The following is a 13,137-nucleotide window of genomic DNA, read 5'->3' as shown; positions in this document are numbered from 1 at the left end:
CTACTTGACAGTCATTAACACCGTACCTTCACTCTCACTGTTAATATATAATGTATGTCTTCTAGGTTCTAGGTTTTTTTCTCTGTCCAACTCATCTTTATGAGACTGTTTTCTAATCAAAGCTCATTTATTTTGCTGAAGTTTTTCTATTCATTGATACTACCTACCTCTATAGTCTTGTGTTTTCATTTTGTGCAATTACTACTACTATACTTTTTGAAGACCCAGAAATCTTACATATTTTTATGTCTCTCATAACACCTACAAAGCAACTCACCCACAATTAAGTATTTTTGAATGGATAAAACAATTTAGGCCATTGTTCTTTACTTTACTACTAATGGGCATCTCATTTTGTTGATGATAAAATTCCTTTAGGAAGTTCTTGTCTATAAATGTCAGTTTAGTTTCCTTTTACCTCATTGCTTTTGCTGTATACAATGGTGTTTATTGCTTTCATAGTGATCATATGGAAGAGGGAGGTTCTTATTGGCTCCTTTTTCCATTTCATTGCTAAATACTCTGTGTCGTGTCTTTTTCTAGCTAGTATAAAATCTCTCTCCCAGCTAGTGTGCACTCAAGTTGTTGTCTTTTGTTCTGTGTGCCAGAATTACTTTGACAGGATTAAAAGAGCATTGTTGTACATGTAGCATAGTGAGCACTTCATGCTTTTTGTCCTTTTTCTCTGTTGTGCTTTATTGAATTCTCAAATAAATTACCAAGACTCTAGTCCTACAGCAGCTAGCGTATAAGGGTTTGTTAAAGGATCTTCCTTTTTCTTTTTTTTTTCTTTTTTTTTTTTTTTTTTTGGTTTTTCAAGACAGGGTTTCCCTGTGTAACAGTCCTAGCTGTCCTGGAACTAGCTCTTGTAGACTAGGCTGGTCTCAAACTCACAAGGATTAACCTGCCTCTGCCTCCCAAGTGCTGGGATTAAAGGCGTGTGCCATCACCACCCGGCAAGGTACTTTCTTTGAAGGGATAGATATCCTAAGAGAAGACCAGCAAGAGTTCAGTGTATTGTTACCAAGAGGCAGAACTTGCATTTTCATTGCTGAAGCATTTAAATCCTATCCTATGGCTCTACCAAAGAATATATGTAATATGCTTGCATCTGAAATGCCCCTCACCCTGAAGCTTTAAGTTGTTCCCTAGCTTGTGGTGATAGGTTTTTTTATTATTATTAATTTTAAAAACAAGTTTCATGTGTAAACCAGAATGGTCTTGAGGTTGTGTCGTTCTTCTACCTCTATTCCTGAGTGTTGGCATTATAGACATGTGCTGTGTGCCAGTTGACAGTGTTGAAGGCTGTGGAAACCTTCATGCTGTGACGCTTTAATACAGTTCCTCATGTTGTGGTGACCCCAACCATAAAATTATTTCATTGTTATTCCATAACTGTAATTTTGTTAACTGTCCTGAATCATAACATAAAGATCTGATATATATATATATATATTGTGTGTATATATATATATATATACATACACACACACACACACACACATACATACATACATATGATAGCTGATATACGACCCCTTGAAAGGGTTGTGACCAACAGGTTGAGAACTGCTGTTTTAGAGGGTGAGCACAGGCTGGCAGAGGTAGGATTTTAGGGCAGGCTTTTGAAGGTTGTACCCACTCCATTCCTGGTTCTGGTCTGCTCCGTCTGTTTCTAGGTCCACTATCATGAAAACCCTGCTGCCACGTACTCCTATTACTGCAGTTGGAGCCTTTGTGCCTTGCCTTCCCCACCATGATTGTAATCTACTGAGCTGTGAGCCAAAATGAGCTTTTCCTCCCTTACCTTGTTTCTTTCAGGTGTGTTGGTCACTGTGGTGCAGAGGTAACCAGCATGGCCTGCAAAATATTTATGCTGCATAACCCATGCCGCACGTGTCCCTCCTTTTTCACGACACTTGGCACTCTACCGCTCTTTCTGGGAGATGTTTTTTTCTTTGAATTTGCTCCATTTCTTATCTGTATTTTAATTTCCAAATCGGTATACCCAGTTTGTAAACCATTTTTCTGAATTCTAGATACAAACATTAATTCCACTGCTTATCACAGCTCCTCCTGGACATCTCTGTGATCTAAAACTGAACTTAGCGTCTTCCCCTGCTGTCAGTTCTCCTACTTCATGCCGCCGTTTATTTCATTGCCCAGGCAGAAATCTAGTCAGTTATGACACTTGGTTCTCTTCATTCTCTGGCCTTCAGTGTCCAGAATCATAGTACTGTTAAAAGACTGTAACCTAATTTCTCCTCTTGCTCTCCATTCACCGAGTGTGAACCACTGCTGTCTTCCGCCTAACTGCTGTAACAGTGGGGTGATTAGCGTTACAGTGTGTACAGAGACCCAGAAAACTGACATGAGATGGATTTTAAAGGACTATTTAAAATGTGGAGCAAGCACATCCTTCTTGCTATTAATACCTTAGAGGGGAAAAGGAAAGGGAGTATATTATTTGTGCTTATTTTGTTGAAATCAAATTTTATAGTTACCTAAAAACAGATTTCTTTATCTGAGAAGATATTCTTGTCACTGTTACCACTGCAGAGGTGTGCGGGACAAGGAGAAGTAGATTTTACTGTTTTGGTCAATGCTAGACTCTGTGTGTGATGCTCTTATGATTAGGCCTTGAAGGAACACTGCTGGGAAATTAAAAAGTAGCAATAAATGCAGTCGTGGTTGATCTGATGAGACAGACTTTGGCATCTGGTTTCAGATAAAGTTCATAGCCAGACAGGAATCGTCAAACAGCATAACTAGTAATAGTGCTGTTAACCTGGATAGAATAACACTATGGATGTAAAATGTGTTACTTATTGCAATAAAATTAGAAATAGTTGTTGGAGGTTGCTCGTTTGTTTTCAGCCACTCGGACCCGAAATAATTACACAAAAATTATATTATGCAAAACACTGCTTGGCCAATACCTTAAGCATACTACAAGCTAGCTCTTATATCTTAAATTAACCCATTTCCATTATTTTATATCTTACCACAAGGCTTTGTGGTTTACCAGTAAAGTTCCCGGACATCTGTCTCCTTTGGTGGTGGCTACATGGTATCTCTGACTCTGCCTACTCTCTCTTTACATCTCTGTTTGGATTTCCCGCCTGGCTTTATTCTATTAAGCCACTGGCCGAAAGCAGCTTTATTCATTAACCAATAAAAGCAATACATATACAGAAGGACTTTCCACCATTTTCCCCTTTTCTGTCTAAATAAAAAAGAAAAGTTTAACTTTAACAGAATAAAGTTACATATAACAAAACAGGTATCAAGCAAGAATTATAGTTACAATACTTATATCTACTTTATCCTTTATCATAACTAAGGAAAACTATAACTATATATTCTTTTTTTATTTATCTTTATTTTATGTGCATTGGTGTGAAGGTGTCAGATCCCCTGGAACTGGATTTTCAGACAGTTGTGTGTTGTCGTGTGGGTGCTGGGATTTGAACCCGGGTCCTCTGGAAGAGCAGTCAGTGCTCTTAACCACTGAGCCATATCTCCAGCCCCAACTATCTATTCTTCAACTCCATCAAATGCTCCAGACGAATATATTACCTAAGTTAACAGGAAGTACATTGTAAGCAACTTCCAAAACTCTAGAATTGACATCTCGCTGCCTAGACAGTCACCCAAAGTTCTTCTGTAACATTGGTGCACGCATCTTCAGCCTATAGGCCGATAATATCCAGCAGACTTTTCCATGAAACAGAAAAATTTGAAGATCCATTTCGCCTTGTAATGGCAAAGTCTATCAGTTGCTTTTTTCTGACCTGCAGAATGTCTTACAGACTCTTATGAAGCAGGAACACTGAAGGACTGTCTCACCTTCTTTAGGCAACTTCAGCAATCATTTTTCTGTGGGACCCGCATGTCCCACATACAGTATAACATCAAGCAGTCTGGGCAAGGGCAGCTTCTTGCCAAAATGGCTAACAAAACTCCATAAGGAGCCTCTTTGCTCATCATCCTCTTGAAGTAGATTGGTGCTGCCAGGAACAGATGTGTCTCATTGTCATGAAAAATCTTAAATTCTTAAAACATTTTAAATGCCATATTTTGTAGGTCTTTGAAAATGTTGAAGATTATCTAACTGAAGTATATCTCTATATATCTAGAAAACCTAACTAACATGGTTACAACCTTGACTGTTATAGATGATTATCTATTAACCTGTATTTCTTAATTACACATTACATTTTTAAATGAGCTGCACAAACATAATACTTTAATCAAGAGCAGAAATACATATTTAACAAAATTGATCTTAAATTTGTATCAATAAACCAAGATCCATACCAGTGCAAAGTATTTGTCTCTATAGCAAAGTATTTATCTCTATTGTTGGAGGCTGCTCGTTTGTTTTCAGCTGCTCAGACCCAAAATAATTACACAAAACTATATTATTTAAAATGCTGCTTGACCAATAACTTAAGCTAATTGCTAGCTAGCCCTTATATCTTAAATTAACCCATTTCCATTATTTTATATTTTATCACAAGGCTTGTGATTTACCGGTAAAGTTCCCTAGCGTCTGTCTCCTTCAGGGGTGCCTACATAGCATCTCTGACTCTGCCTACTCTCTACATCTCTGTTTGAATTTCCTGCCTGGCTTTATTCTCTTAAACCATTGACCAGAAGCAGCTTTATTCATTAACCAATAAAAACAGCACATATAGAAAAGGACTTCCCATACCAAGAAATTGTACTAATTGTCCTCTATTTTAAAGACCTTTGAGTCAGGGTTCAGTTGGCTTTGTAGCCAGTGGATAGCACTCTCAAGAGTGCTTATTGGGTTGACAGAGGGGTTGTATTTTCCAAGCCTGGCGAAACTGAGTTCATTCCCTAGAACCTGCATGGTAGAAGTCCCTACAAGTTGTTCTCTAACCTACACATGTACACCATGCCATGGGTACACACACATACACAAGAAATAAATTAATAAGATATTTTAAAATAGTACTGAGGGGTAGTTTGGTGTACTATCAAGGAAGCTTTTAGTGATAGAGCTGTGTTCATTTGCTATCTTTGCTCTTGCTATAGTTAAAACAGATTCAGGGAAGAACTGTTTTTGCTAGTGATTGAATCTAGGTTTAAAATACTTTCTGTGGCCAAACAGTAAATAAAAACACATAAAATAATCTGGCACAGAAGGATGTATAGGAAATTTTACAGTAACATTGCAGGATGATGGTATAGGAGAGACCTACTTAGGAAATAACTCAGACCGAAAAAAAAGAGCTAATTCCATAATAAGCTCATCTTCTAGTGTTGTGGCATTTATACTAAACTAACAGTTTTGGCTGTTTTGGTAGATTTTGTTTTGAGCTTCTACATCATAAGAAGCTTAGTATGCAGAGCAGGGCAAAGTGCACCCATTTGTATAAGACACACCTGTGGGAATCATTGCCCAGAAAAGATGCTTTAGGATCTCATTTATATGAAATGATCCTCAATTATATGAAATGCTGCCATGAGAGACAACTGTTTATTACAGGGGTGAGAAACTAGGGTGAGGATACTCAGACCCTCGTTTTTCTGAATCCGCCATGACAGTCGTCAGCCTCCAGATTGTTGGTGGTCTGCATATTAGGTGTGTTCATTCTAATGGGTGAAAGTTATGTCCATAATGAGAAACTTAAAACTGGAATGTGCTAAATAAAATGCTGATGAATCAAATCTGTTTAAAACAATGATATAAAATGAATCAAATCATTACTGATTTTATCTAAAAATAAAATCTGTTCTTGTCGTTTGGCATTTACTTCGAATCAGCTATATGAATATGATGAGAAATGAGAAATTTTAATTTATAATTTCTGCATTTCTGGAACTTCTCAAGTGACAAAATTACATTTGTATTGGAAACCAGGAATATGTACAGACTGGGATCAATGTAGACTGATTAGTTATGTGATATTGTCTAACTGATTTAAACTTTGGATGCTGTAACTCATCTGTAAAGTATGAATTAATACTTCTCTTTATAGTACCCCCTTCCTGCCTTTCTCTCTCCTTTCTCTCCCCTTGTCCTTCCTGCCTTCCTGATTTTTCTGTTGGAAGAGTTTTTTTTTCATTGCCAAGCTCATCTTGAAATCCTGGCTTTAAAGGTTCCTTCTGCCTCTGCCTCCAGAATAGTTGAGGTCTCAGATATCTGTTACCACGCCTGACCACCTTACAGGTCTTTCTTGGGAATAAACAAAACATATACACAGAAACATCTCTTAGTTAACAAGAGACAGTCAGCAAGCATTGTACTAGTATGATCTTGCTTCAGAAAACACATTCTACAAACTGAACATTAGCTTTTTTAGTTAAAATTCCATCATCCTTTTTCTTCCTCCTTCCTCTCCTTCTCTTTTTCTTTTTTTCTCTCCTTCCTGACTTTTTTCTCCCTTCCCCTCTTCCCTCTTTCATTCTTTATCCTCTTCCTTTTTCTCCTTCATTTTTTCTTTGTTTAATTTTTTTTTCAGACAGGTGCTCATCTATACAGTACTGACCTCGAGCTCTTTATCCTCCAGTTTCCAAGTGCTGGTGTTGCAGACCTCTTCCCTCTTTATTTCAGAAAGCTATGGTTGATTTAACATTTGCATGCTTGTTCCATGAGACTTCATCCTGGTAAAGAGCATTTATTTGTGAAGAGACTTCTCTATGAAGCCATATCTTTTGGTGGTTATTTCAATTGCTGATATTGTTAGATAATCTGCTGCTTCTAGCCAACTGTATATGTTGTTATTTTCCCCTTTGTAAAGGCAGTAAAGGGTTAAAGCAAAGGAGATGTTTTCAGATACTTGCTCCTAATTTGCTGAATTTTACTGTTTGTCCTTTTTTGCACCTTAAGTCTGTGCCCAATGAAATGCCAAGAGGAAAGAGTAGGACTCTTCTTGTTGCTTAAACACTGGAGTCAAACACTGGATGGACACAGTGCCTTTGCAGCCTTTCTCAATAATCCTCTTCTTTCCCTGCTCACACGTTCTCGTAGCTCGTTGGAAAGAATCTTTATTCTAATCAGACAAGTGTTCCTCAACAAATGTGTTATGCATAGGTGAGTGTAAAACTGTTAGCCGTAATAAAAACCTTTCTTTCCTGTATCTTTCAAAGACTAGAGGCAGAAAATACAATCTGAAATGATAATTGACAAGTGGCAAAAAAAAAAAAGCTTAGTGTTCAAATAACATTATGTAGTAATAGAAAAGAAAAAAACTTGGGTGGGTGCAGCATTGAATCACTTCCTTTTGTACATTTCGGAATTCCGAATCCAGACCATCAGATAATCCTTTCCAATTTGCTCCGGGAAGCAGTGGCTCACCTGGAGAAGAAAGGACTCTTATTGTTATTTCAGTGTCCTGTGTTCCCTGCCGCAATGAATTGACCTTCATGTGTCAAGAGTTATTACTTTTATGTTCTCTTAGGGCTTTCAGAAAAAATATTTAGTGGCCTGAGAGATATAAGCTTTTTGACCCTTGGTTTCAGGGTTTCCACTAGGTGGCATCCTACTTCTCCAAGCTTCTACCCTAACTAAAACCCAAAAAAACACACAGTGTTGGTCCCTAAAGTCTCAACAATCTGGATAAAGTATTTAATCCTGAAATCAAGGAGATTTTAACTCACGAGCAGAAATGTGGTATTGAAGTGTGTGAAAATTATTAGTAGATTCTTGTGCCAGAATAATTTGGGATTATGTGTTAGGCCCAGGTCGTGCAATAACCTAAGAGCACTTTCCTTCTCTTGGAGGGGTTGGTGCTCTCCGTAGATAGAGGGTGGGCTGACCGTCACAGAGAAGAAAGGGGATTGATACTGTAAACAACCATTGCACACACTTAAAAACAATCTGTGTTTTCCCGCAAGTTTCCAAACTTGAAGGAACTAAAAAATAGACTTACAATCTCCTTTATATTTGTAGCTTTCAACTCTGGTTTAGATGTGAAGTGGTTGGTTGCTGCGTTTCAAAATCCTAACAGAATAACTGTTCAGTGATTACAGATGTTTTTGATAAAAAAAACTTGGAATTGTAGCATCAGCAGCAAAAGCACAGACTACAGATTTTGTCTTCCATGGGGAGTGCCGCAGATCCAGAGGGAAAGCAGACTTTCCACCCCACCCAGAGCATTTGTTCTCAGAGAAGAAACAGATTAGCATGGGCAATTTTAAATTGCCCTTTTAATATGTTTATATGTGCAGAGAAGAGAGAAAAAAATCTAGATTTCTAGCACAAAGCTAACAGACAAAAAGATTAATCTACATATTTCAAACAAGTGCTCTAGTGTAGTTCAGAAAGTTGTAATGGTTTTGAAACATTTCTCTCTGATTATGTAAAGTTTCCAAGGACAAAGACCTTGGCTTTTTATTTGCTTCTTACGCAAGGCACAGAATGTCTATTAAATTGATATAGATTATCTTTATTTAGTTTGATAGAGTTGGTATAGAAAAAGCTTCCCAGTGATTAAAGCATCTCCAATTCCCTAGAGAGATGCCTGGGAACTTGCAAGCAGGAAACATTTGATTCTAATTAAAGCAGAAGGGAGAGGCAGTGAGGAACAAACCATGTTGAGAACCGAGGGGAGGCAGCTTCGTGTTCATCAGAAGAGGGGGTTCTGAATTATAGCTTGGTGAAAGTTGATCCATAAAAGATAATAGGCAGTCAGTTTTCTGTATACTAAAGCCTGCCCCTCCAGGACCTTCCACTCTATGCCCTTAAACCACATAGAATGAAAGTATTTGTAAATTCCTGGCCAGAATCCCATGCTTTTGGTTAGCTTAAGTACGAATTGTATTTACAACTTCATCTCTCATTGTCTTGTTTCTACTGTGTTTAGCATCATCTATACTGAAAAGCAGCAAATGGAGAGCCCAGGCTTGTTTTCTACAGCATCAAAAAGAGGACATCACCCACCTTCATAGCTAGGAGTGGTACCTAGCTAGGAGTGGTCCGGGAAGAAGAGGCTTGTTAGATAGAGTTGATACTGACTTCTGGGTAGACAGATGGATGAGAAAAAACGCTTGCAGCCTTAGCTGGTTCTGCTGTATTTCTTTTATTTAAGTGAGTTACCTGCTTTTAACACCTGGCTTGAGGAAGTGGTGAATTGTCAGACCTTCTTTACTTTTTTTTACAGCTTCCAAAAGAAAATGCCTTTCACCAACTTCGCTTGCAGTATTGACAGAAACTGGGATATGTAATCTCTTCTCTTCCTTTCTGTTGTAGTATTTAAAACTGTATATTCACTTTCTCCACATCTATGCTCTCCTTCCAGTTCAAAGAGAATATAAGACAGCTTCTCCTGGAAAGAGTTAATATGCCTGCTTTTTCTTTTGTTGGTTTGTTTTTGAGACAGGATCTCTTTATGTAACCCTGGCTGTCGTGGAACTCACTGTGTAGATCAGACTGGCCTCATACTCACAGAGCTCGTCCTGCTTTTGTCTCCATAGTGCTGAGATTAAACACATACATCACCATGCCTAGCCCATTTTTCTCTCTCTGTCCCCCCCCCCCAGCTTTTTGCTTCATCTGTTCCTCTTCCTCCTTACCCCTCCAAAGTCGGTTACAATAAGAGAATGTCTGAAAGTGAATGAATGCTTTCTAGACGAGGGCTGCTCCTGAGGAGCAGTAGGTTGGCAACTGGAAAATATGGAGTAGCAGGAAAGCAGACAAATGAAGTCACCGCATCCTGCACAAGGCCCAGTTAAATGTGAATGAGATGTGAAGGGAAGGAAGTCTCAGCCAGGTGACTCTTCTTAGTCACAAGAGTACTGAGAGACATGCACACATTTATCCTATACCATCTCCTTAACTCTCTTTAAAGTTTTCTCAAACTCCAGATATAACAAAACTTTAACTCTTGGTGGATTCTAAACTTGCCAGACATTTTATAGACAATTCTACATCCTAGAAACATAACTCTGAAATACTTGGCTAACATTTTTCTGATATTAAATCATTGCTTTTCATTCTGCAGGGAGATGCAGTATTTCCTTTGCCTGGATTCAGAATTCTGCATTTTCTCTGAATAGCTAAGGCTGTTGTACAGACTTGTAGTGTTTAGGATAACACCCCCTTTCTTTATTAGCATACTACTAACATCAAAGGGACTGAGGTTGCTTCTTGCAATGTCTGACAGAGCCTTTTTCACTGGGGACTTGTGAGGAGGAGGAGCAGAAGGAAGCCTGTTGGAAAAGGAAGCCTTGTTTTTTCTCTTCGTCTGCAGATGAATCATGTTCCCACCACTGCAATTAGGTTTTCAAACCTCCAAGGCTGCTGGTGCAGATCTGAAAGGGCAAGTAATGACGATCTTGAGCGAGCAGGGTAAAGGGTGTGGAGGCTGCGGAGGGAGGGGCGGGCTAGCTAGACGCAGCCAGCTAGGGAGGGAAGGAGGAGGACATCTGGAGGAGTGGTCTGTTTTCCTTGTACTCTGCCGGCCTTAGATATTTTCAACTTAAGTCAAAATCCAGCCCTGCCGCCGAAGGAGCTGGAGACTGGCTAAAAAACTGGATCCGCTAGTTTTTGTTTTGTTTTGTTTCATTTTGTCTGTATAGGTTTCCTTGTCTTTGTTGTTTTAAGGAATTTTCTCATACTATCCTTTTGAAATAGCCATCTTCCTTTTTTTTTAATCCTCCTTCGTGGCAGAGTGCGTACTGGCTTTTTATTACTGGCTCTGGGATTTCTGGATACGTGTGCCAACCATTATGCTTAGCCAGTTCGTTCTTAATTTTTCTACTGGAGTTCTTGGCAGTGATGGAAAAGATCTGTGCTTCTCTCTCAGTCAAGATCTGCACAGCAACGGTCTTGAGGCACTTACTGCTGATAGTATGAACTGTAAATTCATCGTCTCAGTACTCTGAAGTTGCCAGGAAGTTCTCACTCCATTCATGGAATTGGATTCTGCTTTTTTTCTTTTTCTAATTTAATTTTCTTAACCTGAGAGTTTTCTATATAGAGGAATCTGAAAGCAGAAGTCTGCTCCTGCCCACTGTGAGAAATTTGGAATTCTGGACCTGTGTGAGCACACTGGTCCCTGGGTTCAGTAGGCATACGTCTACATTTTGTCTCTTCTGCATCTGGACAAAATGTATGAGCGGCACAAGAGACGCTATAGTCTGTGTGACATCTCCAAGGTGGACAGGACTGTGGACGTGGTGTTACTGAAGGTAAGAAGGGGCCACACCTTATTCAATCTGAAGGTCTCCAGGCTATTTTCCCTTTGTAGCCAGTAGCCTTGTCTTGGTCCTTCCTAAACTGGAAGTGTGAGAAAGCCTGGACTAACAGTGATAGAAGAGCAAGAGGAGGTGATGTTCAGAATCTTTAAAGGAACATCTAACAGAAGTAGTGTGTGTCTGTCTGTGTGTGTGCGCATGTGCACACGCATTACTGAAAAACAGTTTTACTTGCTTTCAAGTAGGGTCAAGGAGAGTATTGAAGATCACAAAGAGGGAATTCAGAGTTACCCTTTGCTGGATGCCTCGGTCTTTTGTTGCTTGCCCCATCCCCACAATCCAGTTCTACCTCCCTTCCTCCTGAATCTATTTCTCTATGGGCTTCCTTTTCTGTCTCTTGGTCCTTTTTTGTCTGTGTCTGTCTTTGCCTGTCTGTTCTCCTGCTGTCTCATTGCTCATTCCCCGGGGGAAAGACCATATTCTTTCTCCTGGAAGCGTCTCCAGTCAGCCTACACACTAGTGTGGCTCAGCTGCCCTGCTCCTTTAGTTTGACTCCTTTTCTGCTGTTGCTTCTGCCTGTTGATAAGCTGCATTTGTTTGATTTCACATCATTAGTAATGTTGGGTGTCTAAGCAGGAAGGAGGTGGAGACTCTGGACAGGCTAATTGTTCACTGAAGGTATCCTTGAATCTAAAATTAGTAAGAACTTCTACATTCGGAAAGACCAGAGTCTGGGAATGTTGGACAACTCATGAAGTGCTTTTTGGAAGTTTAGCAATTTTCTGGCAAAGGCAGGGAAATTGGAAGTCACCCAAGTGCTTCACTAATGCCAAAAGAACCTGACAGCTAAATTTGGGAGAGTGGAGCTGTTTAAGTAGAAAAGGAGTAATTTTGAATAAAGTGCTAATATAATGCCTGGGTTACAGAAATAGTAGAAATCTATAATAGCTATCAACTCAATTTAGTACTTGAGATAACCAGATTCTTTTATTACATTTAAAATTTGTGTTGATGTCGGTGTGCCATGGCTCACCTGTTGTGGTCAGAGGACAGCTTAAGGGAGTTTGTTCTGTGCTTCTACCTCGTGGGTCCTGGGGATCAAACTCAGGTCCTCAGCAAGCACCTTCATCCACTTAGCCCCTACCCTCTGCACTGCCACCCCTCCCCCCCTGTGCCAAGCTAAGCACTTACTAAACTTGCTGAAACAGCCCCGGGGCCCACCTTACACTCAAACCTCTTCCCTGGGCCTTTCAGGTATGGGTTACCTCAGCCCCTCCCTGAGAAGCTGGCAGATGAGCTCAGAAGCCAGTGAAACCCCACATTGGGTGTGGCACCAAGAGATGTGATTTGTGGTGTGGTGGTGTGGTGTGGTGTGGTGTGGTGTGTGTGGTGTGGTGTGGTGTGGTGTGTGTGGTGTGGTGTGTGTGGTGTGTGGTGTGGTGTGGTGTGTGTGGTGTGGTGTGGTGTGTGTGGTGTGGTGTGGTGTGTGTGGTGTGGTGTGGTGTGTGGTGTGGTGTGGTGTGTGTGGTGTGGTGTGGTGTGTGTGGTGTGGTGTGGTGTGGTGTGTGTGGTGTGTGTGGTGTGTGTGGTGTGGTGTGTGTGGTGTGGTGTGTGTGGTGTGGTGTGTGTGGTGTGGTGTGGTGTGTGTGGTGTGGTGTGTGTGTGGTGTGGTGTGTGTGGTGTGTGTGGTGTGGTGTGGTGTGTGTGGTGTGTGTGGTGTGGTGTGGTGTGTGTGGTGTGGTGTGTGTGGTGTGGTGTGGTGTGGTGTGTGTGGTGTGGTGTGGTGTGTGTGGTGTGTGTGGTGTGGGGTGTGGTGTGGTGTGGTGGTGTGGTGTGGTGTGTGTGTGTGGTGGGGTGTGCTGTGGTGTGGTGTGCTGTGGTGTGGTGCGGTGTGCTATGGTGGTGTGTGGTGTGGTGTGTGTGGTGTGGTGTGGTGTGTGTGGTGTGGTGTGGTGTGGTGTGTGTGGT

At 40.4% G+C, this 13,137-nt stretch overlaps 1 protein-coding gene across 7 annotated transcripts in view; it reads left to right on the top strand.

The window, feature by feature from the left end:
- Positions 1 to 13,137, top strand: part of Akap13 (A-kinase anchoring protein 13) — a 262,036-nt gene that overhangs the window by 147,089 nt on the left and 101,810 nt on the right. Inside the window, exon 1 of one of the 7 annotated variants that reach the window (XM_041654856.1) lies at positions 11,068 to 11,163. The exons of the other annotated variants lie outside the window; for them this stretch is intronic. Within the exon in view, the coding sequence (XP_041510790.1) occupies positions 11,083 to 11,163 (81 nt within the window). The 5' untranslated portion in view covers positions 11,068 to 11,082. Of the gene's footprint in view, positions 1 to 11,067; positions 11,164 to 13,137 lie in introns of those variants that run through there. 7 annotated transcript variants of the gene reach the window in all.

Source organism: Microtus oregoni, unplaced genomic scaffold (assembly GCF_018167655.1).
Source record: "Microtus oregoni isolate MIOR12 unplaced genomic scaffold, Mior012 000000F_ref0000247, whole genome shotgun sequence".
Taxonomy (NCBI): Eukaryota; Metazoa; Chordata; class Mammalia; order Rodentia; family Cricetidae; genus Microtus; species Microtus oregoni.
This window is presented reverse-complemented; position numbering and strand designations above follow the sequence as displayed.